The sequence below is a fragment of the Oncorhynchus nerka genome, linkage group LG23 (assembly GCF_034236695.1).
Source record: "Oncorhynchus nerka isolate Pitt River linkage group LG23, Oner_Uvic_2.0, whole genome shotgun sequence".
Taxonomy (NCBI): Eukaryota; Metazoa; Chordata; class Actinopteri; order Salmoniformes; family Salmonidae; genus Oncorhynchus; species Oncorhynchus nerka.
Genome location: NC_088418.1, coordinates 33,488,823 through 33,513,251, shown reverse-complemented (window position 1 = coordinate 33,513,251; position 24,429 = coordinate 33,488,823). Strand labels below are relative to the sequence as shown.

Sequence of the window (24,429 nt, the reverse complement as noted above, 5' to 3'; positions counted from 1 at the left end):
TTTCCAGACGGTGGTCTCACACAGACAGAAAGGCTTGTTGTGTAACTAATAGAGAGCTTTAGAGTAGCGGTGTGTAAATACGTATTAGGGGACAGTGGGTTGTGTTGTTATGTTCATTAATACATTCTTGTGCGGATTTGGGCAAGAGAGTGAGAGAGCTTTACATAATTGCATGCATGCTTTTTCACGTGAAATGCCCCTTTAAAAGTGGGATCAGTTAGGTTAGAGGCACATTGTAAAGCAAGCGGACAGTGAAGAGTAAGTAGATCTGTGATTTGGGCTTTACTGGTGTGAAAAATCGCACTGAAGATGGTGTCTTCCTACCCTTTACCGGATGGTTTCTCAGACTTTGATGTATTCTCTTTGGGATCTTGTCTGCTAGTGGAGGGTGAGTGATGGAATTCATCCATAAATGCGGTAGCTATGCTTCTATATGCAATGTTAGACCTGATGCTCCGTGTTCAGGGTTGGTGGCCTGTTTACGCACTCTTTGTGGTAGCAGCGCAGTTGTGACCTGATGCAATATGAATGAAATGCTGATTTTGTCCAGACAATTGCATGATATAATTTTACATTCAATAGTCTGGAATAACACATTATTGTTTAAACAGCCATGGAATATGCGCTCTGCTATGCACACTGCCACTGTGTTTATAACATATTCTGTGTTGTGTCCCTTAAAGGTCTTCTGGGATTCTTCCTGAATGCTGTGACAGTCGCTGCTTTCCTCAAAATAAGAGAACTGAGAACCCCCAGCAATTTCCTAGTCTTGAGTTTGGCATTGGCCGATATGGGCATCTCTACGAACGCAACCATTGCTGCTTTCTCCAGTTTTCTGAGGTGAGTGACATAGCATACTAATCCTTTCCATCGCCTTATTCAGTTTTTACTCACACTGACACATTGTTGCAACGTTTTGCCACTGCAAAATACCATGAATTGAAAATGGAATATTATATACTGGGGGTTCTCAATACCATAGCGGACCAACTCAAAGGAGAATATGTTTCTCTCTCTGACATATTCCAATCATTGGCTAATCAATATCTCTGCATAGTTTTAGAGTAGTACACCAACGAGGTAGAGTCATAACAGACCTTCCGGGGACTGTGCTGTGATGCATAAAGGCGGAGGATTTAGAACTCTTTAATCGGGGGGGATGAACGATGATGCTCTGGGTTGGCGTCTAGGTGGTTTAGGATTAAAACAGGCACCAGATTCACTTCAAATGTGTATTAATAGATGACCATGGCCAATGCAAAATATCATAAACAGACACTGGCCTTCCCTGCAGTTTAGTTCTATAAACTGTAAAGTGTTTGCCATTAATTTGACAGTAGCTTACAGGCATCTCGGTGGTGAGTAAAATTCTGTATTTCATATTGCTGTACACCTACTGTAATATAAATACAGTATCAAAGCAAGTACTGTGCAATGACACACAGTACACTACCACAAATTGACTGTACACTTGCCTATATTATACTATAAAAATGTAACTGCTACCGTAATCGGAATGAATTCATTAATTAATTAATGGACAAATGAAGGAAATTCATTAAGGGGAAGAGTTTGTATTTCACTGTAATAACAAGTGATTAGTGCAAGCAGGTTGCTGCTAGTATATTACAGTATATTATTTCATATTTTGCCTTTTAAATCACTTGCACTTCTAGAGGCTTTCTCAAAGACTTCCAAACCGACAGAGACTACAGGGTAGAACAGACCAAAAGGACATGACATAATGCTCAACACTTTAAGCTTTGTGTCTTGCTGCCATTTCAATCTGTTGACTACACATTTTAAATTGACAGAACACTATAACTACATATGAGTTAAATTGGTACAGCATTCTCACTCATGTAACACCTCAAAATATGTTAATGGGGCAGAAACAAACATACCATGCATCTCCTAATGGTCATAAAGGTTTTTAGGGCTCAAACGAAACAATGCGGTACGGTACTGCATTCTGTGGGGTGGAACTACAGTACCATTTGAAATATGCCAATTTTCCCACAATGCACCATCATTTACAGTATGATGCAGTAATACTGTTGATAACACTAAAAATGACCAATAAATTACAGTTTTCTGTTACATTGTGCTCTACCAGTCTATCAATTCATTGTTGAACACAATAAAAATAATACCATAATGTTAAGGCCTTATGTATTGTCTTTCCCCCTCTTTACTACTGTATGCCCTTCTCCAGGTACTGGCCCTATGGCTCTGATGGCTGCCAGACTCATGGCTTCCAGGGTTTCGTGACAGCTCTCGCCAGCATCCACTTCATTGCTGCCATTGCATGGGACAGATACCACCAGTACTGCACAAGTCAGTGGCATGAGTCTCATAGGTTTCTTAGGTCTCATACATCTCCATACACACACACACACACACACACACACGCACGCACGCACGCACGCACGCACGCACGCACACACACACCTACACACACACATATCTATCCCCAACAACAAATGCACAAACAAACACATACTAAACAGGACTAATCTTTGTGTGCAGCTGTTCTTGGGGCCTCACAGCATCCTAAAAGGCCATCTGGCCTAAGAGTCTATTGGTCTGTTATGAGGTCACTCATCTATATGGTTTTAATGACCTCTCACAAAGACATAATCTGCAGGCTATGCCCACACTGACACACTTTCTATTGTGTTATGACCTTGTCAAACTATACATTGAGTGTACAAAACATTAAGGACATCTGCTCTTTCCATGACATAGACTGACCAGGTGAATCCAGGTGAAAGCTATGATCCCTTATTAATGTCACTTGTTAAATCCACTTTAATTAGTGTAGATGAAGGGAATGAGACGGGATAAAGAATGATTTTTAAGCCTTAAGAATATTGAAACATGGATTGTGTGTGTGTGCCATTCAGAGGGTGAATGGGCAAGACAAAATATTTAAGTGGATTCGAACGGGGTATGGTAATAGGTGCCAGGTGCACCAGTTTGTATCAAGAACTGCAATGCTGCTGGGTTTTTCACGCTCAACAGATTCCTGTGTGTATCAAGAATTATCCACCACCCAAAGGACATCAGCCAACTTGACACAACTGTAGGAAGCATTGGAGTCAACATGGGCCAGCATCCCTGTGGAACGTTTTTGATATATACAGTTGAAGTCGGAAGTTTACATAAACTTAGGTTGGAGTCATTAAAACTCGTTTTTCAACCACTCCACAAACTTCTTGTCAACAAACTATAGTTTTGACAAGTTGGTAAGGACATCTACTCTGTGCATAATTTGTACAACAATTGTTTACAGACAGATTATTTCACTTATAATTCACTGTATCACAATTCCAGTGGGTCAGAAGTTTACACACATTAAATTGACTGTGCCTTTAAATAGCTTGGAAAATTCCAGAAAATGGCTTTAGAAGCTTTGGCTTTTTTTCAAGGCCTACCTTTAAACTCAGTGCCTCTTTTCTTGACATCATGGGAAAATCAAAAGACATCAGCCAAGACCTCATAAAAAAAATTGTAGACCTCCACAAGTCTGGTTCATTCTTGGGAGAAATTTCCTAACGCCTGAAGGTACCATGTTTCTCTGTAGAAATAATAGTATGCAAGTATAAACACCATGGGACAACGCAGCCATCATTACCGCTCAGGAAGGAGACGCATTCTGTCTCCTAGAGATGAAGGTACTTTGGTGCGAAATGTGCAAATCAATCCCAGAACAACAGCAGGACCTTGTGTTGTGTATCGACACAACCTGAAAGGCCGCTCAGCAAGGAAGAAGCCACTGCTCCAAAACCGCCATAAAAAAAGCCAGACTGGTTTGTAACTGCACATGGGGACAGAGATCGTACTTTTTGGAGAAATGTCCTCTGGTCTGATGAAACAAAAATACAACTGTTTGGCCATTTTGACCATTGTTATGTTTGGAGGAAAAAGGGGGAGGCTTGCAAGCCGAAGAACACGATCCCAACCGTGAAGCACGGCGGTGCAGCATCATGTTTTGGGGTTGCTTTGCTGCAGGCGGGACTGGTGCACTTCACAAAATAGATGGCATCATGAGGGAGGACAATTCTGTTGATATATTGAAGCAACATCTCAAGATATCAGTCAGGAAGTTAAAGCTTGGTCGCAAATGGGTCTTCCAAATGTACAAATACACCAAGCATACTTCCAAAGTTGTGGCAAAATGGCTTAATAAGGACAACAAAGTCAAGGTAGTGGAGTGGCTTCCAAAAAGCCCTGACCTCAATCCCATAGAAAATGTGTGGGCAGAACTGGAAAAGCGTGTGCGAGCAAGGAGGCATACACACCTGACTCAGTTACACCAGCACTGTCAGGAGGAAAGGGCCAAAATTCATCCAACTTATTGTGGGAAGCTTGTGGAAGGCTAACCAAAATGTTTGACCAAAGTTAAACAATTTAAAGACAATGCTACCAAATACTAATAGAGTGTATGTAAATTGCTGACCTGCTTGCAATGTGATGAAAGACATAAAAGCTGAAATAAATCCCTCTACTATTATTCTGACATTTCACATTCTTAAAATAAAGTGGTGATCCTAACTGACCTAAGACAGGGAATTTTTACTTGGATTTAATGTCAGGAATTGTAAAAAAGAAAAAGAAAAAAAGGGCTAATTTTGGCTAATTTGTTAAGTTCATTAGAGTTCATTCGAGTTCATTAGAGTTACCAGTCTCAGAAATTGCAGCCCAAATAAATTATTTACAGAGTTCAAGTAACAGACATGTCTCAACATCAATTGTTCAGAGGAAACTGTGTGAATCAGGTGTTCATGATTGAATTGCTGCAAAGAAACCACTACCAAATGACACCAATAGGAAGAAGAGACTTGCTTGGGCCAAGAAACATGAGCAATGGACATTAGACCGGTGGAAATCTGTCCTTTGGTCTGGAGTCCAAATGTTTGTTTCCAACCGCCCTGTCTTTGTGAGATTTAAGTGGGTGAACGGATGTATTTCCCACCGTAAAGCATGGAGGAGGAGGTATTACGGTGTGGGGGTGCTTTGCTGGTGACACTGTCAGTGATTTATTTAGAATTTGTCCTTAACCAGCATGGGAACCACAGCACTCTGCAGCAATACGCCATCCCATCTGGTTTGGGCTTAGTGGGACTATCATTTGATTTTCAACAGGACAATGCTCTAACACACCTCCAGCCTGTGCAAGGGCTATTTTAGTTTGGGATGAGGCGGACCGCAGAGTGAAGCAAAAACAGCCAACAAGTGCTCAGCATATTATGGGAACTCCTTCAAGACCATTGGAAATGCATTCCAGGTGAAATTGGTTGAGAGAATGCCAAAGCTGTCATTAAGGCAAAGCGTGGCAATTTGAAGAATCTCACATGTAGAATATATTTAGATTTGTTTTACACTTTTTTGGTTACTACATGATTCCATATGTGTTATTTCATAGTTTTGAATGCACTATATATACATACACACACACTACCGTTGAAAGGTTTGGGGTCACTTAGACATTTCCTTGTTTCTGAAAGAAAAGCACATTTCATGTCCATTAAAATAAGATCAAATTGATCAGAAATGCAGTGTAGACATTGTTAATGTTGTAAATGACTATTGTAGCTGGAAACGGCAGATTTTTTTTAAGGGAATATCAACATAGGCGTACAGAGGCCCATTATCAGCAACCATCACTCCTGTGTTCCAATGGCACGTTTTGTTAGCTAATCCAAGTTTATACTTTAAAAGGGTAATTGATCATTAGAAATCCCTTTTCAAATATTTTTGCACAGCTGAAAACTGTTGTTCTGATTAAAGAAGCAATAAACTGGCCTTCTTTAGACTAGTTGAGTGTCTGGAGCATCAGCATTTGTGGGTTTGATTACAGGTTCAAAATGGCCAGAAACAAAGAACATTCTTCTGAAACTCATCAGTCTAGTCTTGTTCTGAGAAATGAAGGCTATTCCATGCGAGGAATTGCCAAGAAACTGAAGATCTTGTACAACGCTGTGTACTACTCCCTTCACAGAACAACGCAAACTGGCTCTAACCAGAATAGAAAAAGGAGTGGGAGGCCCCGGTGCACAACTGAGTAAGAGGACAAGTACATTAAAAGTGTCTAGTTTGAGAAACAGATGCCTCACAAGTCCTCAACTGGCAGCGTCATTAAATAGTACCTGCAAAACACCAGTCTCAAAGTCAACATTGAAGAAGCAACTCCGGGATGCTGGCCTTCTAGTCAGAGTTCCTCTGTCCAGTGTCTGTGTTCTTTTGCCCATTGTAATCTTTTATTTTTATTGGCCTGTCTGAGATATGTTTTTTCTTTGCAACTCTGTGTGGGGCCTCCCACTCCTCTTTCTATTCTGGTTAGAGACAGTTTTCAGCTGTGCTAACAATTTCAAATGGGATTTCTAATGATCAACTAACCTTTTAAAATTATTCACTTGGATTAGCTAACACAACGTGCCATTGGAACGCAGGAGAGAGGGTTGCTGATAATTGTCCTGTCAGAGTCGTGTGTATAGGTGGAAGGGAAGTCAGGCGCAGGAGAGTCAAACGGAGTGTAATGGAGACTCTTTAACCTCTCTAGGGTAGGGGGCAGCATTCAGAATTTTACCCAAATTAAACGGCCTGCTACTCGGTCCCAGAAGATATGATATGCATATAACTGGTAGATTTGGATAGAAAACAATCTAAAGTTTCCAAAACTGTTAAAATAGTGTCTGTGAGTATAACAGAACTGATTTAACGAAAACCTAAGAAAGATCCATTCAGGAAGTAGTTTTTTTTTTAATGCCATTACAGTATCCATTGACTTTAGGACTCCCTTTGCAGTTCCTATGCCTTCCACTAGATATCAACAGTCTTTATAAATCGTTTCAGGCTTGTATTCTTATAAATGAGGGAGTAAGACCAGTCTAAACGAGCGGAACCTAACGTGACGCAGAGTTCTTCAGGCGCATGTGCATTTCTTGTTTACCTTTTATATTTATATTGACGACGTTATTGTCCAGTTGAAATATGATAGATCATTTAGGCTAAAAAAACAACCTGAGGATTGAATATAAACATCGTTTGACATGTTTCTTTGAACTTTACGGATACAATTTGGATTTTTTGTCTGATTGTTTTGACTGAGTTTGAGCCTGTGGATTACGGAAGAAAACGCGCTAACAAAACTGAGGTTTTTGGATATAAAGAGACTTCTTCGAACAAAAGGAACATTTATTGAGTAAATGAATTTCTTCTGATTGCCATCATATGAAGATCATCAAAGGTAAGGGATTCATTTTATCTCTTTTTCTGAGTTTTGTAACGCTTCTGCTTGGCTGGTTACTGTTTGTAATAATTTGTCAACTGGGCTATGTTCTGGGCTAGGTATGCTTTCGCCGAAAACCATTTTATAAATATGACACTGTGGTTGGTTTAACAAGAAGTTAATCTTTAAACCTATGTAAAATATGTTTTGTTTTCTGAATTTTTATAATGAGCATTTCTGTAATTGAAATTGCACCCTGCAGCCTCACTGGATGTTGGCCAGATGGGACACTAGCATCCCACATACCCTAGAGAGGTTAATAGCAGTCCACTAAACATATTCCAAACACTAAATGTACATAAATAACAAAAATGGGTACGAGGACCCATCGCGCACCTATACAAATACATATACAACACTGACATAAAAACAATTTCTGACAAAGACATGAGGGGAAACAGAGGGTTAAATACACAACAGGTAATGAATTGGATTGAAACCAGGTGTGTAGGAAGACAAGACAAAACAAATGGAAAATGAAAAATGGATCAATGATGGCTAGAAGACCGGTGACGTCGACCTCCGAACACCGCCCGAACAAGGAGAGGCACCGATTTCGGCAGATGTCGTGACAGGGCCTCTGTACGCCTATGTAGATATTCCATTAAAAAATCTGCCGTTTACAGCTACAATAGTCATTTACAATCTAATTAATTTAATGTTATTTTAATGGACAAAAAAATGTGCTTTTCTTTCAAAAACAAGGACATTTCTAAGTTACCCCAAACTTTTTAACGGTAGTGTATTTTTAATCCGTTTTAGAGTAAGGCTGTAAAGTATGAATACTTTCCGAATGCACTGTACATATGTCTAGTCCTGGAAAATCATATGCCTGATGGGATATTTCATTTTTCCATTGGAATGATGGAGAGTAACTGTGTGTGTTTCTAATAGCATAGCACACACTTTTACTCTCCCTCTCCATTTCAATTGGAAATAGAATCTAGTCTAATCGTTCCACTTCCATGGCTTCTATAGATTATTGTAATAGATTCTATAATAATTATTGTATTTCTATGGTTGTGCTTTTCATCAGGGACAAAGCTACAGTGGAGCAGTGCCATCACTCTGGCTATTTTCATCTGGCTGTTCACCGCCTTCTGGTCAGCCATGCCCCTCATCGGCTGGGGAGAGTATGACTACGAACCCCTCAGGACATGCTGTACCCTGGACTACAGCAAAGGAGACAGGTGACAAAGACACCCATGTTTCAAGTTTCAGGTTTCAAGTTTTTAATGTCACATGCACAAGTACAGGTAAATGCCTTTCTTGCAATCTCTAAACCCAACTTTGCAGTAATCAATAACAATATAATACTACAAATAACAAGGTAGAACAAAAACACACAATATAAAAATTATTACAGAACACAATTATGTAAGTAAGCATATTATATACACGGTCAGTTCCAGAACAATATTTACAATGTGCAGGGATACTGGAGTGATAGAGGTAGATATGTATAGGGGTAAGGTGACTTGGCATCAGGATATGTGTAGAGTAGTAGCAGTGTATATGATGATTGTATGTGAGTGGGTGTGTGTAGAGTCAGTACAAATGTATGTGCGTATGAGCAAATGATGTAGTGAGTGTTGAAGTATCAGTGTGCGAAGTGTATAGGGCCCTGTGAGTGTGCACAGAGACAGTGCAAAAATAAGAATAAAATACAAAGGTAGACTCAGATAGTCTGTGTAGCCATTTTGTTAGCTACTTCGTTAGCTACTTAGCTGTCTTATGGCATGGGAATAGAAGCTCTTCAGGAGCCTGTTGGTGTTATCTGGATAACATGTGTGAAATGGTTGATATGGTTGATAGTGTGTGTGAATCAATAGAGTTATATTTTCTGGGTGATTTTCTGGCTACTCACTCCAGAGAAAGCTTCAAACTGTAACTAGTGCCTGCAACCTGGTTCAGGTTATCATTCAACCAACCAAGGTAGTCACAAACAACACAGGAATTAAATCATCAACATGTTTTGATCACATCTTTACTAATGCTGCAGAAATTTGTTTGAAAGCAGTATTCAAATCCATCGGATGTAGAGATCACAATATAGTAGCCATATCTAGGAAAACCAAAGTTCCAAAGACTGGGCCTAATCTAGTGTATAAGAGATTGTATATTGTTGTCTATCAACACTGACAAGCCACCTGGGTCTGACTTCCTGGATGGAAAATTACTGACAATAATAGCAGATGATATTGCCACATCTTCAATTTAAGCCTACTAGAAAGTATGTGCCCTCAGGCCTGGAGGAAAGAAAAAGTTATTCCCCTACCTAAGGATAGTAAAGCCACATTTACTGGCTCAAATAGCCGACCAGTCAGCCTGTTACCAACCCTTCGTAAATTTTTTGAAAAAATGGTGTTTGACCATATACAATGCCATTTTACAGTAACAGTCTTTAAGCACGAAGGACATTCAACAAGCACAGCACTTACACAAATGACGGATGAGAGAAATTGATGATAAAAAGATCGTCAGGCTTTTTTGTTCAGTGCGGCTTTTGACATTATCGATCATAGTCTACTACTGAAAAACCAAATGTGTTATGGCTGTACACCAACTGCTATATTGTGGATAAAGAGTTACCTGTCTAACAGAACATAGAGGGTGTTATTTAATGGAAGCATCTCCAACAAAATCCAGGTAGATTCAGGAATTCCCCAGGGTAGCTGTCTAGGCCCCTTACTTTTCTCAGTGTTTACTAATGACATGAGACTGGCTTTCAGAATGGGTGGCAAGGAATAAGTTTGTCCTAACTATTTCATAAACTAAAAGCAATGTATTTGGGACAAATCATTCACAAAACCATATATCTCAACTAAATATTGTAATGAACAGTCCCTCCAGGATTTATGAACATTTGGGGATTTCTACATTTTGGGATTTCTGCGGCCAAAAATGCTTGATTTTGCGGCAGCTTTTCTGAAATTCTGCAATACATTTTGCAATGTTTTTTTTGACATAAAGCAATAAAAGTCAAATGTGCTCAATTTTAGGTTGATTTTAAGCAGAATACATAATATAAAAAGTACAAAAAGGCAAGTGGTTATGCTTCTGAATAACAATGAGCAACAGCTCATTAAAGTAATGCATAGGAAGGGGCTCTACGCAGGGTTTGCCAGCACCGATAGTCTACGATGTTTTGAGTGTGAGGAATTTGGGCATAAGAGCTTTGCATGCCATCATAAAGGCCGTAGACAAGGTGAGGTCACCTTGTGGAGCAAATCAACATGCAGGGGGAAATGAGATGCAGACAGCAGAGGCTGGGCCTAGTCATGCCAGGGATGGTGGTGTTAATGAGGCTGGGCCTAGTCATGCAAGAGATGGTGGTGTAAATTAGGCTGGGCCTAGTCAGGCTAGAGATGGTGGGGTAGCTGAGGCTGGGTGTAGTCATGCTATGGAGAGTGGTGTAGATTAGGCTGGGTCTAGTCAGGTTATGCTAGTTGATGAGGAAAGTATAATGGGGAAGTGTAAGAGACTAGGGGGGAGGGGAGGGTGTCAAGCAGAAAAGGAAAAAGGATGTGGTCAAAGGCACCATGGAACCTTTGCCTGGTGCTGGCGGGAAGGCCCTGACCAGAGAGGAAGGGCAGGTGGTCAGGATGGGAGATGGAGATGAGGAGGAAAGTGAGTCTGAGGATTTCTTTGCTGGCTTTTCTCCCACCTCTTATGGAGACTCTTCGGGTAGGCTCGCTTAATATAAATGGTGCCAGGGATGCGGGAAAGAGTGTGTTGGGTGAATATGTAAAACCAAAAAAGTACTGGTGTTGTTTCTGCAGGAGACGCATAGTGATGTGTTGAATAAGTCGATTGGGGGCTCTGGTGGAAAGGGGCAAATGTGTCTAGCCATGGGACACATTTTAATGCAGGGGTGGCAGTCCTGTTTGTACCAGTTCTGTCTGTAAAAATGGTATGTAGGTGTAGGCTGCTTGTTGTAAAAGTAGAAATCAACAATGCACATTTACACATTTATAAATGTGTATGCCTCTAACACAGGGAGAGAGAGGAGGGTTCTATTTGGGTGTCTTAGACAGGAACTGTCACAGGTAGCACCTGGTGATTGAAGGGGACTGGAACTGTACAATGGATTTTTTATGAAAGACAGAAATGGGGTAGAGCCTCATTCAGTGTCAGTGGGAGTGTTAAGGGACATCATTCATCAGTTTGATCTAGTGGATGTTTGGAGAACTAAACATCCCAACACAAGACAGTATACATGGATGAAGGTTTTACATGTCCAGGAATCTGAGCAATAGGCTGTTGGGCTCTACCATTCTACTGGTTGGGTTTTCGGATCACCACATAACCATGGCTTGACTTTCACCAGGGCCCCGGCATGCATGCTATTGGAAGTTTAATGTAAAGCTCTTACAAGATGCCACTTTTTGTTAAGGTTTCCAGACATTTTGGGAACGGTGGGGGCAGCGAAGAGAGGAGTATGAGTCTGAGTCAATGGTGGGATGTGGGAAAAGTCCAAATTCGGCTTTTCTGTCAACAGTACACAGCTCTCTCATTCTCAGAGGGTAGGATACTATTGGGGGAACTAGATCATTGTATTAGTGAGATGGAGGTAGAGATGGTGGGGGAAGGCAATGAAGGCCTCCAGACTAATTTTATCTGAACTACATAGGGACCTGGGTAGTTTTTTCCAGGTTAAAGCAAAAGGAGCACTTGTAAGAGCTAGGTTCTCCATGCTCAATGATATGGATGCTTCCAGCTCCTTCTTCTTTGGTTTGGAAAGACAGAGAGGTGAAGCCAAGGGTATGCATTGTCTACGGCTGTCTAATGGGCGGGTGACCTCTGTGGTGGGAGAGATGCGGGAGCGAACTGTGGAGTGTTATCCTCTAGTTACCCATCCCGCATGAGGGAGCGTAATCATCGACTGACACTAATTAGCATAACGCAACGGACATAAATATTCCTAGAAAATATTTCTATTCATGATAATCACAAGTGAAATATATTGAGACACAGCTTAGCCTTTTGTTAATCACCCTGTCATCTCAGATTTTCAAAATATGCTTTACAGCCAAAGCTAGACAAGCATTTGTGTAAGTTTATCGATAGCCTAGCAGAGCATTTTGTCCAGCTAGCAGCAGGTAACTTGGTCACGGAAATCAGAAAAGCAATCAAATTAAATTGTTTACCTTTGATGAGCTTCGGATGTTTTCACTCACGAGACTCCCAGTTAGATAGCCAATGTTCCTTTTTTCCAAAAATATTATTTTTGTAGGCGAAAAAGCTCCGTTTGTTTTTCACGTTTGGCTGAGAAATCACCCTGAAATTGCAGTCACGGAAACTCTGAAAAATATTCCAAATTAGCTCCATAATATCGACAGAAACATGGCAAACGTTGTTTAGAATCAATCCTCAAGGTGTTTTTCACAATTCTATTCGATGAAAAATCATTCCTGGCAGTCGGTTTCTCATCAGAGGCAAACGGAAAAATACTGCAGCTGGAGATTACGCAATAATTGCGACGGAGGACACCAAGCGACCACCTGGTAGATGTAGTCTCTTATGGTCAATCTTCCAATGATATGCCTACAAATACGTCACAATGCTGCAGAACCCTTGGGGAAAACGTGGAAAAGGTTAGCTGAAAAAAAAATGAAAAAAAAGGTCATCTCCTCCACAGCCATATAAGGAGTCATTGCCATGAGGCGGTTTTAAAAAATGCGTCACTTCCTGATTGTATTTTTATCTGGGTTTTTTCTGTAACATCAGTTCTGTGGCACTCACAGACAATATCTTTGCAGGGTTGGAAACGTCAGAGTGTTTTCTTTCGAAAGCTGTCAATTACATGCATAGTCGAGCATCTTTTTGTGACAAAATATCTTGTTTAAAACGGGAACGTTTTTCATCCAAAAATTAAAATAGCGCCCCCTAGTTATAAAAGGTTAAGGGAAAACATTTAAATGTCTTGGAATAGCCTAGTCAAAGCCCAGATTGCCTTACACCAGCGGAACCCATCCAACTTGAAGGAGCTGGAGCAGTTTTGCCTTGAAGAATGAGCAAAAATCCCAGTGGTTAGATGTGCCAATCTTATAGAGACATACCCCGACATACCCCAATAATTGCTGCAAAAGGTGGCTCTACAAAGTATTGACTCTGGGGGTAAATAGTTTCGCACTCAAGTTCAGTTTTTTGTCTTATTTCTTGTTTGTTTCACAATATAAAATATTTTGCATCTTCAAAGTGTTAGGCAGGTTGTGTAAATCAAATGATACAAACCCCACCAAAATCTATTTTAATTCCAGGTTGTAAACCACAAAATAGGAAAAATGCGAAGGGGGGTTAATACTTTTGCCAGCCACTGTAGAGTATTGTCTATTTCTGTATTGTAAAACATTCGTCTTTGCTCCCCAGGTGCACTTGTTTCATAACATCCTGTGTTCTTTCTTCTTCTAAACAGCAACTATGCATCCTACCTGATCCCCATGGCCATTTTCAACATGGCCATCCAGACCTTTGTTGTCATGTCCTCCTACCAGTCCATCGGCCAGAAATTCAAAAAGACTGGAAACCCCAGGGTAAGAAGCATGTCTGCTATTATTTTCATTCGTGGCTAAGCCCTATTCCAATACTGTATTTTCATTTTTATTTATTATGGATCCCCATGCCAAGGCAGCAGCTACTCGTTTTATTTAACCTTTATTTTACTAGGCAATTCAGTTAATGAACAAATTCTTATTTACAATGACGGCCTACCAAAAGGGGAGTGTTATACCCTAACCCTAAGAGGGTTTTATAAATAAGCACCAACCAGTGGGTCTTGCGACAGGTATACAGAGATGACCAGTTTACAGAGGAGTATAGGCTCATTGGTGGCACATTTGATGGCTGAATGGTAAAGCACATCTAGCCGCTCGAGAGCACCCTTACTTGCCGATCTATAAATTGTGTCTCTGTAATCTAGCATGGGTAGGATGGTCATCTGAATCATGGTTAGTTTGGCAGGCGGGGTGGAATAGGAGCGATTCTGATAGAGGAAACCAAGTCTAGATTTAACTTTAGCTTGCAGCTTCGATATGTGCTGAGAGAAGGACAGTGTTCCGTCTAGCCATACTCTCAATTACTTGTAGGAGGTGACTACCTCAAGCTCTAAACTCTCAGAGGTAATAATCACACCTGTGGGGAGAGAGGCATTCTTCTTTCCCAACCACATGACCTTTGTTTTGGAGGTGTTCAGAACAAAGTTAAGGGCAGAGAAACCTTGTTGGACAGTAAGAAAGCTTTGTTGTAGAGCCTTTAACACAAAATCTGGGGCCAGCTGAGTATAAGACAATACATGGATGAGAGAGCTTCCTACTGCCTGAGCTATGTTGTTGATGTAAATTGAGAACAGAGTGGGGCCTAGGATCGAACCTTGGGGTACTCCCTTGGTGACAGGCAGTGGCTGAGACAACAGATGTTCTGACTTTATACACTGCACTGTTTGAGAGAGGTAGTCAGCAAACCAGCCCCAAGACCCCTCAGAGACACCAATACTCCTTAGTCGGCCCACAAGACTGGAATGGTTTACAGTATCAAAAACTTTGACCAAGTTGATACAAATATCAGCACAACATTCCTTATAATCAAGGGCAAATGTGACATCATTGAGGACCTTTTAAGGTTGCAGTGACAAATCCATAACCTGAGTGGAAACCAGATTGCATACCAGAGAGAATACTATAGACATCAAGAAAGCCAGTCAGTTGATTATTGACAAGTTTTTCGAACACTTTTGATAAACAGGGTAAATTAGAAATAGGCCTTTAACACATCATGATCAGCTTGATCTCCCTCTTTAAATAAAGGACGAACCGTGGCTGCCTTCCAAGCAATAGAAAGAGGAGTGGGAGCACAACTGAGCAAGAGGACAAGTCCATTAGTGTCTAGTTTGAGAAACAGACGCCTCACAAGTCCTCAACTGGCAGCTTCATTAAATGATACCCGCAAAACACCAGTCTCAATGTCAACAGTGAAGAGGCGACACCGGGATGCTGGCCTTCTAGGCAGAGTTGCAAAGAAAAGGCCATATCTCAGATAGGCCAATAGAAAGAAAAGATTAAGATGGGCAAAAGACCCTGGACAGAGGAACTCTGCTTAGAAGGCCAGCATCTGGTTAGAGCCAGTTTGCGTTCTGTGAAGGGAGTTGTACACAGCGTTGTACGAGATCTTCAGTTTCTTGGCAATTTCTCGCATGGAATAGCCTTCATTTCTCAGAACAAGAATACTGACGAGTTTCAGAAGAAAGTACCCACAAATGCTGACGCAAATGCTGAAGCTCCAGATACTCAACTAGTCTAAAGAAGGCCACTTTTATTGCTTCTTTAATCGCTACACCAGTTTATCTGTGCTACCATAATTGCCAAAGGGTTTTCTAATGATCAATTAGCGTTTTAAAATGATCAACTTGGATTAGCTAACACAACATGCCATTGGAACACAGGAGTGATGGTTGATGATAATGGTTCTCTGTACGCCTATGTAGATATTCCGTAAAAACTCTGCCGTTTCCAGCTACAATAGTCATTTACAACATTAACAATGTCTACATTGTATTTCTGATCAATTTTATGTTATTTTAATGGACAAAAAAAGCTTTTCTTTGAAAAGCAAGGACATATTTAAGTGATCCCAAACTTTTGAACGGTAGTGGACATCCAAGGGCAAGCCATGCTGCCCTGTTCTGAGCTGATTGCAATTTTCCTAAGTCCCTCTTTGTGGCACCTGACCACACGACAGAACAGTGGTTCAGGTGCAACAAAACTAGGGCCTGTAGGACCTGCCTTGTTGAAAGTGCTGTAAAGAGCAACGTTTCATTATGGACAGACTTCTCCCCATCTTAGCTACTGTTGTATCAATATGTTTTGACAATGACAGTTTACAATCCAGGGATACTCCAAGCAGTTTTACTCACCTCAACTTGCTCAATTTCCATATTACAAGATTTAGTTGAGGTTTAGGGTTTAGTTAATGATTTTTCTCAAATGCAATGCTTTTAGTTTTTGATACATTGATACATTACTCACCACCTGGATTTGGTCTTTTGGAGCAACTTTGGAATTTCCTTTTTTTTTTCATTGGATAAAAGTAGAGAATCAGAGCTACAAAGTGAAATATCATACACTGCATCTGAAGAAAAAATGGGAAAGTAATTCTGCTTTGAAAGTTGATCAACATGTAAACTAACTTTTGATAACTATCTTTTAATGTTTTGGTACTGCTATTGGAGAGCCCTTTGTGTACACCCATTCAGCATTGTTCACACCCTCTTAAGCCTTAGTCCCACCCCTCTCTTTAAGGGTTGATCTGAGCGTTCTGTACTAACTTGCCAGTTAATTCCAGACATTTAAGAGAGAGAGAGAGAGAACAGCTCGCTGAACATTACTCGCCCTAGCAGAGCTGGTTAGGCTGTTATGTTATCCAGAGCTTTGGTGACTTCAACTGTGCAGTCAGATTGTCTGTTGGTAAATGCAGAGCATTTCGCATTCAAGGCGCACACTGTACGCTCAGGCCAATAAGTAGGGTTGAGCCGAAAGCACCCAAGCTAACTGGCTAACATTAGCTAGCTACTTCCAGACACATAATGAGAGAACACCGCACTGTGACCCTTTTACTCACCCTAGCAGAGCTGGTTAGGCTGTTTTCATGTTATTCAGAGCATTGGTGACTCTAACAGTGCTGCTGGCAACAAGTGAATTACGATTTGAATTACGTTTACTGACACCGGACATATTCAATGGGTGTTCAGCGTTAAAAATGTATCAGTTATTCTGCTCTCTGGCACACTAAGATGAGTTTTTTGTTAAGAAATGTAGCTAGATACCTAGGTAGGTAAACAATGAATCCCAACGCATGACATAATGTTAGTTAGCAAGCCAACCAGCTAATGTTAGCTAACTATGAGTACACTGTAACTTGAAAATAATATTTTGTCAAAATTAGAAACGAGTAAAATCTGAAAATGTAGCAAGCTACAATATCTTATCCATGGTCTGAAATTGGAGTAGATAGCCAGAGCGAATTTATCAGCTAGTACGTCTAACAACAGTTGCAGTGACATTGTACTGAAATGGAGACTTGCATAGTGGAGTCTTGACATGTAGCTAGCTAGCTAAACAATGGACCATAATCACAACTCATGACGTTACTACCCTGCATGAATTTGCAGGTAGCAAACCAACCAGTTCTATGGCTATAACTAGTCAAGCAAATGTGTCTGAGATACAAAGAATAAGATCATACACATAACATTACATAGCGACCCAGCCAGCTAATGTTAACTAGCTAACAGTACACTTGAAATTAAACCATACTGTCAAAATTAGAAATGTGTAATATCTGAATGTAGCTAGCTAGACTATCTTACATCATGGTTGGATGCGTCTTCTGTCTGATGCTAGGCATGGTTGCCCTTAGTTTGAAGATGTAATCCAGACGGGTGCTTTCTCCATCTCATTAGCTATCATACTCAAATTCCATTGATTTCAAAACTCAGTCCTCCAGAAAGCGGAGAGCATACACATAACATTAGCTAGTGAGCATGCCAGCTAATGTTAACTAGCGAACAATACACTTTAACTTGACATTAGGTTTATGCAGTTTTACTACGTGATACATTTAAAAAAAAACTTGTTCGACACGATTACCTAGAAATACTGACCAGCTCCAATAGACAAGTTCTTGCTACATGGCAGACCAATCCAACCTCATCTCTCAGCATGTCCAGCCCACTTATCTCAGCCAATCATGACTAGCGGGAAGGTTGCTGGCTTTTTCTGTGGCTAAACCAACTAGGCTCATAATATAACCAGGTTACTGAAAAAGTAATTCCCCCTTACACTCACTAACTAGCGTACAAGTTTGATATTACGGCACATGAAAGTTCACATGTTCGAGAAAGCATTTCTGCCAAAAAAACGCGAGTTGCTAAAAACATTTTTTTACCATTCAAACGGCTCTCTTGCGAAGTCATTACTTGCAACATATGCCTAGTTTACTAAATCGGGTCACTAATTTAGGACTAACTTATTCCTTGCCACCCATTCTGAAACTAACTGCATCGCTTTAAGTGTAGCAGTCATTTCAATCACTGTAGTACCTCCCGAGTGGCGCAGCGTTCTAAGGCACTGCTTCTCAGTGCTAGAGGTGTCTTAACATATCCTGGTTTGATTCCAGGCTGTATCACAACAGGCCGTGATTAGGAGTTCCATAGGGCGGCACACAATTGGCCCAGCGTCATTAGGGTTTGGCTGGTGTCGTGTCTTTGGCTATGCCGGAATAAGTGATATAACATGCTATTCTATAAAATAATTGATCTGTAATTAATATCACCAGATTGAGCTAATCATGTAAATGTAATTAACTAGAGAGTCGGGCACCACGAAATAATATTTATAGAGCTGTTATCTTCCGAATAAACTCTTAAAGACCTAGTAATATTTTACATCAATAGCCGTCCATATCAATCGTCACTTTAATTCAGTCTCATCTGAAAGTTGTAAATCCTTTTATCTGCACGAACCCTGGCTAACAAGTTGAATCAGCAATACAAAATTGGGTTTCATTATTTATTTACTAAATACTTAACTAATTACACATACACACAATTAATCATAACTTGATTACAAATTACGTCATAAAGGAAAACATCCCTAGCGGGCGGAACAGATATGACAGCTTGTTACACAAAGGAAAAAGGGACTGGGTTGAGTGAAAGGCGGGAGACTTAGGAACAAAGGGAAAAAGCTGTGCTATCGTAAATACAGTATCTTATGCATTCTAAATTACCGCCCTTTGGAAAATGGGCAATAAACATTTACTCTGAGCTGCGCTTCAGTAGGTTGGTGGTAGATGGAAGTCTGTGTTGTCAAACCGAGTCCTTTGTCCTTTGAAGAATGTCTCTGGTGGTCAATTGGATAAGTTGTAGTCATTGTGTGATAGACGGTTTACAACCTCTGTCTCTTCACGTGGGCGGGCCACTGAGTGAGCAGCAATATCTTATGAAAACCCACACATAAAAACTCACATTTTAAAAGCTAAAATCACATTTCATCCCATCACAAATAATTTCATATGTGAATATGTGAATATGTGAATATGTGAATCCGATAACTCTGATGTGTAGACTTTCCACTGTAGAGTTTATGTCATCTTATCATTGATGAGAATGTCTCAGATGACAACCAAACGGACATCATATTCATTAAGTACCACCGCATATGTTCAATTGTTCGGATTACCAGAATATAGTTCCTTTCCCCTCACATTCTGACGTTCTCAGAATCTCTATGTTAACCAAGGGTAACCTCAGTAGGGTAAAGAGAGGAAAAAGGGGGGAAGAGGTATTTATGACTGTCATAAACCTACCCCCCAGGCCAACGTCATGACACCGGGGTAGGCCGTCATTGTAAATAATCATTTATTTAGTTAATTAAAAAAATTGTATAGTGTTGAGTCATCCGCATACATAGACACACTGGCTTTACTCAAAGGTAGTGGTATGTTGTTAGTAAAGACTTTAAAAAGTAAGGGGCCTAGACAGCTTCCCTGGGGAATTCCTGATTCTACCTGGATTATGTTGGAGAGGCTTCCATTAAAGAACACCCTCTGTCAACATGCACAATCCCTATAGTGCCAATGTTAATCTATTTAGTTTTTTTGCCCATGTAAGGTGTAGAGCATCAAGGCCCCCGGGGAGAAGGGATTAGGTGAGTTGGTTTGAAAAGCAACCACTGTGCCGTAAAGGAAGCCACTATATACATACGTCCCGCGGGACTGGAGGGACTGAATCAGGTTGCCTCTATATGTTGCATAAGACATTTACTCATGGTGCTGTAGCTAGGTCTAAGACCGCGCTAGTCGGAGCACAAATGTGACTATGCTGCAGGAAAGCGTGAGCTCTTCTCACTAAGGCAGCACTGTTACTGTTATGTAACCTTCAAATAGCATCACTCACACACAGACATGCTCTCTCTGTGTCTCTCTCACACACACACAGACACACACACATCCAAGACCTGAAATCCACACATCACCTTATCACTATTTTGGAAAAAAAAAAAAAACCCTCTCCTCTCAGACTCCCCTGACAAACAGAGTGTTGGGTTTCTACTAGAAATGTCTACAAAACTGTAAACTATGTAATTAACATTCCTTTATGGATACAAAAGTTGTACACATGGCAATCCAATCTTTGTGTCATGTGTACTCAAAAAGAACACATACACAAACAAACCTGTTACCCCCAATTATATTGCAGTATGAATATGAAACATGGGATTACTCAATGGTCAGTGAACAACGTTTCCCTGTGTACCTGTTTTGGTGCATGATGTCTTTGTTTACGAGCTGAACTCGGAATGTAGTTCATTATGAAATTATGGTAAGCTACATATTGTGTTTCTATCCCAGCCGTTATCCCATGCTTGTGACCAGACCGTCACATGCATGTAAGCCCCATGATCCGAGATGTTTTTCTTTCTTTTTTTGTTCTCTTCATGGCTGAACAGTAACAATTCCTTCTCTCTCTCCCTCTCTCTCTCCATCTCTCTGCTCTCTCTTTCTCCCTTTGCATGTTTTGGAATGTTTTTATTCTGTACAGGCTTTCTTCTTTTCATTCTGTCTATTAGGTTAGTATTGTGGAGTAACTACAATGTTGTTTATCCAACCTGTATCTTTAATTAATAACTTCACCATGCTCAAAGGTATATTCAATGTCTGCTTTTTTTAACCCAACCATTCTTTGCGAGACATTGGAAAACCTTGCAGGTTTTTGTAGTTGAATCTGTGTTTGAAATTCACTGTTCCACTGAGGGACCTTACAGATAAATCTATGTGTGTGCTACATAAAACATTATTTTAACACTATTGCACACAGAGAGTCCATGCAATTTATTATGTGACTTGCATATTTTTACTCATGAACTTATTTAGGCTTGTTATAACAAAGTGGTTGAATACATATGGATTAATTAAAGACATTTCAGCTTTTAATTTTGAATACATTTGTAAACATTTCCACTTTGAAATTATTGGGTATTGTGTGTAGGCCAGTGACAAAAAAAACTATTTAATCAATTTTAAAATTCAGGCTGTAACACAACAACATTTTGCAAAAGTAAAGGGGTGTGAATACTTTCTGAAGGCATTGTAAGTAATATACTGTCAATCTCTCTACAGTTTAACACTTCCACTCCCCTGAAGACATTTTTGTTCTGCTGGGGACCCTATGGAGTCCTTGCCTTCTACGCTGCTGTTGAGAATGCCAACTTGGTCTCTCCCAAAATTAGGATGGTAAGGACAACACACACGCACACAGCACATCTAATCTGACAGAAAACTTCATATAGATTTCTCAAGGTCATATGACTTTGTGTATGCCAACGGTATTTTACTCCATTTACCAAATGCAATACTCAGGGTTTCTGTGTAATATAGTAGTCATTAATCGCACTGCTTGATTATATACAGTGCATTCAGAAATGATTCAGACCCCTTGACTTTTTCCACATTTTGTCACGTTAGTCTTATTCTAAAATCTATTAACTTGTTTCCCCCCCCCCCCCCTCATCAATTTACACACAATACCCCATAATGACAAAGCAAAATAAGGTTTTTAGAAATGTTTGCAAATTTATTAAAAAATAAATAAACTGAAATATTACATTTACCTAACTATTCAGACCCTTTACTCAGTACTTAGTTGAAGCACCTACAAGCTTGGCAAACCTGTATTTGGGGAGTTTCTCCCATTCTTCTCTGCAGGTCCTCTCAAGCTGTCAGGTTGGATGGGAGCGTCACTGCACAGCTATTTTCAAGTCTCTTCAGAGATGTTCGATCGGGTTCAAGTCAGGGCTCTGAATGTGACGCTTTAGGCATCAGGCCAAAGGGTTCAATCTTGGTTTCATCAGACTAGAGAATCATGTTTCTCATTATCTGAGCATTTTTAGGTGCCTTTTGGCAAACTCCAAGTGGGCTGTCATGTGCCTTTTACTGAGGAATGGCTTCCATTCATAAAATTATGCAGAGATGGTTGTCCTTCTGGAAGGTTCTCCCATCTACACAGAAGAACTCTGGATCTCTGTCAGTGACCATTGGGTTCTTGGTCACCTCCCTGACCAAGGCCCCTTTCCCCTGATTGCTCAGTTTGGCAGGGCTGCCAGCTCTAGGAAGAGTATTGGTGGTTCCAAACTTCTTCAATTTAAGAATGATGGAGGTCACTGTGTTCTTGGGGACCTTCACTGCTTTAGAAATGTTTTGGTACCGTTCCTTAGATTTGTGCTTCGACACAATCCTTTCTCGGTGATCTACAGACAATTCCTTCGACCTCATGGCTTGGTTTTTGCTCTGACATGCACTGTCAACTGTGGGACCTTATATAGAAAGGTGTGTGTCTTTCCAAATCATGTCCAATCAATTGAATTTACCACAGGTGGACTCCAATTGAGTTGTAGAAGGATAATCAGTGGAAACAGGATGCACCTGAGCTGAATTTCGAGTCTTATAGCAAAGGGTCTAAGTACTTATGTAAATAAGGTATTTCTGTTTTTGATTTGTAATAAATGTTCAAACATTTAAAAAAAACTCTTTTCGCATTGTGATTATGAGGTATTGTGTGTAAATTAAAGAAGATTTTTATATGTTTCATTCATTTTAGAATAAAGCTGTAAAGTAAAACAAAATGTGGAAAAATTCAAGGGTTCTGAATACTTTCCAAATGCATTGTAACTCATGGTCCGTTGGTTCCCAAAGCAATGTGCATTTAACACATACTTGTATAGTGTATTGCCCATTCAGGAATCAAACTCACAACTCTGATGTGCCAAATGTCATTTTCCAACCAACTGAGTCATTCAACCCTTTATGTATATCTGTATTTTAACAAACTTGTTGTACAGTTTGACACAAATGTACCATTTGTTTCTTCTTGAGCTCGTACTGAGACATTGACATTGCTCTGTTTGGTCTTCTGTTTGAAGTTGGCTCCTATTCTGGCAAAGACCTCTCCCACCTTCAACGTTTTCGTGTACGCCCTGGGCAATGAGAACTACAGAGGAGGCATCTGGCAGTTCCTCACTGGGGAAAAGACTGAAGTGCCTCAAATTGAGAACAAGTTCAAATAAACTAAGCATGTGAAAATCACACACAAACTGTCCTCTTGGTTTTCCAAAAGGTACGAATGTTGTTGTAGATTCATTAAAGTCACTGGACCTGGCCTTCAGTGTGTGTGTGTGTGTGTGTGTGTGTGTGTGTGTGTGTGTGTGTGTGTGTGTGTGTGTGTGTGTGTGTGTGTGTGTGAGGCATTTTAGTCTGGGGTTAACATGGAGTGTTGTGTTTGTTCTGGCATTGGGATATATTTATGTTCAGTCTCTAGTTTAGGATGAGCAGTAGACACACGCCATGCCAGACTGGTGAAAAACTATATTATTAGATATTGATATTATAAATTATGACATATAATGATGAATTCCTGTCCAGCTCAAATAGCCAGGAACATAATTTCTCTAAATGGACTTTTAACACTTCTTTAGTCGACAGGTAAAATGCTTCATCACTTTATACATTTACATTTACATTTAAGTCATTTAGCAGACGCTCTTATCCAGAGCGACTTACAAATTGGTGCTTTCACCTTATGACATCCAGTGGAACAGCCACTTTACAATAGTGCATCTAGGTCTTTTAAGGGGGGGTGAGAAGGATTACTTTATCCTATCCTAGGTATTCCTTAAAGAGGTGGGGTTTCAGGTGTCTCCGGAAGGTGGTGATTGACTCCGCTGTCCTGGCGTCGTGAGGGAGTTTGTTCCACCATTGGGGGGCCAGCGCAGCGAACAGTTTTGACTGGGCTGAGCGGGAACTGTACTTCCTCAGTGGTAGGGAGGCGAGCAGGGCAGAGGTGGATGAACGCAGTGCCCTTGTTTGGGTGTAGGGCCTGATCAGAGCCTGGAGGTACTGAGGTGCCGTTCCCCTCACAGCTCCGTAGGCAAGCACCATGGTCTTGTAGCGGATGCGAGCTTCAACTGGAAGCCAGTGGAGAGAGTGGAGGAGCGGGGTGACGTGAGAGAACTTGGGAAGGTTGAACACCAGACGGGCTGCGGCGTTCTGGATGAGTTGTAGGGGTTTAATGGCACAGGCAGGGA

The 24,429-nt window shown here is 40.6% G+C and overlaps 1 protein-coding gene across 1 annotated transcript; it reads left to right on the top strand.

Moving 5' to 3' along the window:
* Positions 1-219: 219 nt before the first annotated feature.
* Positions 220-23,431, top strand: LOC115106218 (RPE-retinal G protein-coupled receptor-like). The gene is made up of 7 exons (XM_029628780.2): positions 220-388; positions 684-840; positions 2,216-2,337; positions 8,331-8,484; positions 13,713-13,830; positions 21,470-21,583; positions 23,269-23,431. Exons 1-7 carry the CDS (start codon positions 310-312, stop codon positions 23,410-23,412), a joined length of 888 nt encoding a protein of 295 aa, XP_029484640.1. The 5' UTR covers positions 220-309; the 3' UTR covers positions 23,413-23,431.
* Positions 23,432-24,429: the final 998 nt, after the last annotated feature.